General features: G+C 44.6%; 1 protein-coding gene across 1 annotated transcript; it reads right to left on the minus strand.

Moving 5' to 3' along the window:
- Positions 1-489: 489 nt before the first annotated feature.
- Positions 490-3492, minus strand: AMER3 (APC membrane recruitment protein 3; the record flags this gene model as incomplete). Its single annotated transcript, XM_080350136.1, has 1 exon — positions 490-3492. The coding sequence occupies one exon, from the start codon at positions 3490-3492 to the stop codon at positions 490-492; it is 3003 nt and encodes a 1000-aa protein (XP_080206262.1).
- Positions 3493-4859: the final 1367 nt, after the last annotated feature.

Here is a 4859-nt window from a genome sequence, read left to right on the forward strand (position 1 = left end):
GGGAAAGAAGCAGGGCATAATTTTTATGTTTTTATTAAGTAGTAAGAGGATTTAATGACCTGATGGTGAGGAATCTGATCTGAGTGCTGCCAGCAGCCTGTGGCCAGGCAGCCATATCCACAGTGTTGTTCCAAACATGCCACATCCTGGAGTGGGAGAAGGAAAAAATTTCCCTGCTTCAGTTGGTGTGAAAACTGCTGCATCTAATTGGGAGATGGGGCTTCAACCTTTGCACGTGACTTGTAAGACTCAGCGAATGAGATACCTGCTATATGTGGCTGCTGTTTTCGGCAAATGTGTCATTTAAATTTTGCTTACTCTTAACTACCACGCTGAAGTGGAAGTTAAGAGCAGTGGAACTGGAAAAGTGAGAAACCCTGAGTATGTATCAGACTCCGCTGCCCTAAGTGTGAAGTCAGAACAGATGTTACCTTTTTCACATTTAATTTCAGACACCCCATAACCACTCACCTTCTCAACGGAGGTGTGTTACTGGTGGTTCCTCCCTGTCGCTGCTGTCCCCAGGGTCACGGCCTGCAGGTTTGGGGACAGAGCGCTCCCTCCAGCCAGACCCACGTGTGACATCTCCGCAGAGCTCCATGGCCCTGGGCTGCGCGGCTTGGCCTCCTGCAGCTGCAGCAGGTCCGTGGGAGAGACTGAGCTGCTGTATGAAGTTTGTGGAAAAGTAGCAGGTACATCTGAGCAGATAGAGTTAAAGAGAGGTAAAAATGTTGGTCTGCTAAGAGTTGTGGCAGCAGCAGAGTCACTTGGACTGAGGTCAATTGTAAAGTCTTTTAAATAGGACAGTGCTTGATTGTTTAGCTGGGCATATTCAAAATTTATCTTGCTTTTAGTGACCTCACCTAGGATTTTTGCTCTGCTTCTCTGATCTTCAGAGCAAATTTGCTCCGCATTTTGCTTCAAATTATACAGGCTGCCGGATTGGAAACTTGTCTCATAGTTGTATTGGTTTGTGCTAGGAATACTGGAGTATTCTGGATTTTGGGCAATGCAGTTACATTCATTTTGCAAGAATAACTTGTTTTTGTACTGAGACATCTTACGAATGATATTGTTTACTTCATTCCCAATGCATTTGTCTTCCAGGTGTTTGTTTTCATAGCTGATTTTTAATGATGCCACTTGTGTTACACAGCGCTCTAAGAGCTGCACTATGTTAGTGCTGCTCTCCGTTGCTGTGGGGCTAATATAGCTCTGGAAGCGTCTGAGAGTCAGAGGCTGCAGTGGTTTATCACAGGAAATAGAGAGAGAGGGGTACGTTGGTTTATTGCTGTCCTCCAGGGGATCCAGGAGTGAGGTCGCAGCAGTCTTGTAGGAGTAACATGATTCTACTTCGTGATTATCATCTAGTGAAGGGTTTTCAGAGCTCTGGGAACCACTCTCTCTGTTCAGCTTTTCTGGCAGTGGGTTTTTATCTCCAGATGTCTCGCATCCTTCTGAAATTGCCATCTTCTCATTCTTAGTTGAAGATGTCTGCAGATTATCTCCGTTAGCCTGTGATTGTGGTGCATAACTTGATGCTTTGGTGGTTTCCACAGTCCCAGGCACTGTAGATGAATCCATGTGGTGAGTCCCCTCCCTTCCTTGAAAATCCAAATTAGATGTGTTGGGGCAGGAGTCCAGGCTGTGGTCTCTTTCAGCGACATTTACTGAGGAGGCCTCAGTGGCATGGTTGCTTTCATCCAACAACGCACAGATGTTAAATGTATTAGATTCTTCCTTGCTTGGTTTCTCCTGCTGAGATTCTGTGCTCACTTTCTGTTCTGGGCTGGGTGGTATAGGTGAATCACTAGATTTTTCTGGCTGTGATTGAGGACTCTGAAGAGAGTCGGGGGAGGAAACGAGCCCCGCGTGTTTTCGCAGCCAGTTTATTATCCCCATGGTCAATGAAAGCTCGGTATCGCAGAGCTTTAGCAAACATTCTTTGCCTTTCCACGTGCTGTGGAAAAAACCCTGGCTGATAATGTCTAGAGTTGGCTGCGAAGCCATGTTCTCCTCAGCTCCAACATGAAAGCTGTAAATGGACAAAGGGATTTCAATGGCTTGTTCTGAAATGCTTTCAGATGTGCACAAGTCATCATCTAGAACTGGGTTTATTTTGACCTCATTTGGATCATAGAAAAGCTCATAAAGGGCATCTCCACTGTAGCTGTCTCTTGGAAATCTACCTGGGACCCCAGGGGTCTGAGCTTCCTTCATTTCTTCATCTTGTCCAGGAGAAAATGAATCATAGTAGCCTTCATCACTTGTGGATGTGGATTCCTGGTTGTCACTTTTCGGTGTTCCTGTTTCTGTGGAGCTCTCTTTGGAATTGTCACCATCTTTATCAGGTGACACTTGGGGGTCTGTCACAGATGCAGCAGCCTGGCATCTAGCCTTTTCCACATCAGGACCAGGTATCTTCAGTAACTTCTTATCAAACAGAGCACTCTGATGTAGCCTCACTGATTTGTTGATGTTGTCCCAAAACTTTGCAAATTCAACAGTCTCATTCTGCCCAGGAGAGGCCAACTGCTCCACACCCCCTTGGAAAGAGCCCATGACAGGGCTGTCTTTGTGCTTGCCTCGTCTCAGCAGAACTTCTTTGCTGTTCTCCAGCTCCAGGTGAGCTGAGCTCTCATCAGCAAAGATTTCCCCACAGCCAGTGAGAGAATCAAAGCTCTTCAGGGAGGCGACATCTTCACAAAGGGTGTTGCAGCAGTCATAGGAAGAGTCAGACTGCAGTTCACTGTCTGAGCAGTCTTGGGACAAGCAATCAGCTGCAAAACTTTCTCCAGTTTTGAAAAGATACTTTGCAAGACGCCCAGACAACTCACTCTTGCAGCCTGGAGAGGATAGATTCTTCTCCTTCTCAACCAGGAATGGAAGGCTGTCTGGTTTATTTTTTTTTATATGAAATATATCTCTGAGCCCTTTCTTAGATCTCTTGAGGGAAATTCTCTTCCTGGGAATGGTTTTAGCGACAGCTGGTACAAAAGGCATCTGTGGCACAAAGTTCCTGTAGTCGATCATCTGGCTGCTGCACGCAGACTGGCTGGGGCTGACCACACACTCTTTCTTACTGCTGGAGCTGGACATACCCGAAAAGCTGATACTATTGACAAGTCGCCCCTTACCCTTTCCAGAAAAACCTTCCTCACAAGCCCTGCTGGGGCTGCACTGCTCTGTTTTGTCTGCCTCACTAACACAGTCGTGGGTTTTACTCTTCCTTACAAGTTTGTAGGAGGACCCAGATGATTTTTCCAGGCTGTTGTCACCAGCTCCATTCCTTGCTGCCCTGGTAGCAAATCTGTAGTTCTTGTGTGTGCCCAGACATGCCAGCTGGACTTCAGCTACACTGTGGTTTCCCTCCAGAGCTGCCTTTTTGTCTTTCCCAGTGTCATCTTTGTTGATAGGAACTGTGTGTACTGGTGGCACCTTCTCATGTTGCACACTGGATTTAATGAACGTCTTTCCTCTCTTGAGCTCCATACTGCTTCCTCACATCTGTTTCTGTAAAGAAAACAACAGAATAAAAATATCGTGAGGCCAAAGGCTAGCACTTCTAAAACTGGAGAACAAGGGGATGGATATTAAGCATTATACAATTGTGTTTATTTGTCACCAGGAATTTCCATCACTGAATCATGGTATTGCATGAGAAACAGATCAAGTGAAACTGCAGGTCTGTTGGCAATAGGTGGAAGGTCCAGCAAGGAGAAGACAGTACATATTAGGGCTTGGTAGCTGAGGCTCAGAGAACATTTTGTCTGTTAGAAATGAGGGCATCTGGATTTAGGATTATGACTGCAGGATGGCTTTTAACACGATAGAGATACTATTTCAAAAGTAGAAGAGGCATCAACAAAAAGCAATGTCTGAGGAACTTTAACATGCAAGTGTGTGCATCAGGGATCAGCAGTTCACAAATCTGTGCCTTTGAAGAGGACTAAGAGCTCAGGGTGGGAAATCTGCTGAGAAAGCAGATCAAACATCTGACACATGATGCTCACTTTATATTAAAATAAGCCTTACCTGTGAATAGAAAATCCATAAACCTTGGTACTATCCTGTGAAGCTGAATTACTGTTTTTGCTTCCTCCTGAGTATAAAGTATAATTTTCTGCACTACTGCTTTTATTGTAAAAAGTCAAAAATGCCACATTGAAAATCACTGTTAATTATGACAGAAGCATAATTTCCAATATGCAAAGACCAGTGTAAGTACATTGAAGTATTGCCACATTGAAAATCACTGTTAATTATGACAGAAGCATCATTTCCGATTTGCAAAGATCAGTGTAAGTACATTGAGGCATTGCCATGCTTGAGTCTACATTGTGCATTGATTAGCTGTTTCTAAAAATACTCTATTACCTGTATCAATGCTCATTGTGGCCTGTTTGGTTTTAGCCATGACGCTTTCAGTTTTCCAGCAGTTATTTCATGGACACACTTGCTCCTTTCCTGCCTTATTGAATATTGAGTAAGTCAATGGACTTACGTAAAGGTAGGTCAGGGAAGAAGCAAGCCCTTCTTAAAAGCTGCCAGAGAAACCAGGTTTTTACTGGATGGGAAGCAGATGTGGGTCTGGCAGCTGGGAGTTGTGTCACCCACAGCACTTCTACAGCAGGCACATCAGTGACAGCCTGTTTCTCATAGGAGCTGCAAACTAGCAGGTGATTAGCAATGTTTACAACTAAATATAGGTCAGTGACAAAAGGAAGAAAATGTAAATGTAAATTGTGACTATTCAACATCAAGAGTATGGTTGTTACGGAAGACGTGGGTGGTGATAGATGGGTGTCTGTCAGTATGGTTGAGATGTTGGCACATTTTTTTGTGTTTGGGGCTGTGTG

This window comes from Nesoenas mayeri, assembly GCF_963082525.1.
Source record: "Nesoenas mayeri genome assembly, chromosome: 9".
Classification (NCBI taxonomy): Eukaryota; Metazoa; Chordata; class Aves; order Columbiformes; family Columbidae; genus Nesoenas; species Nesoenas mayeri.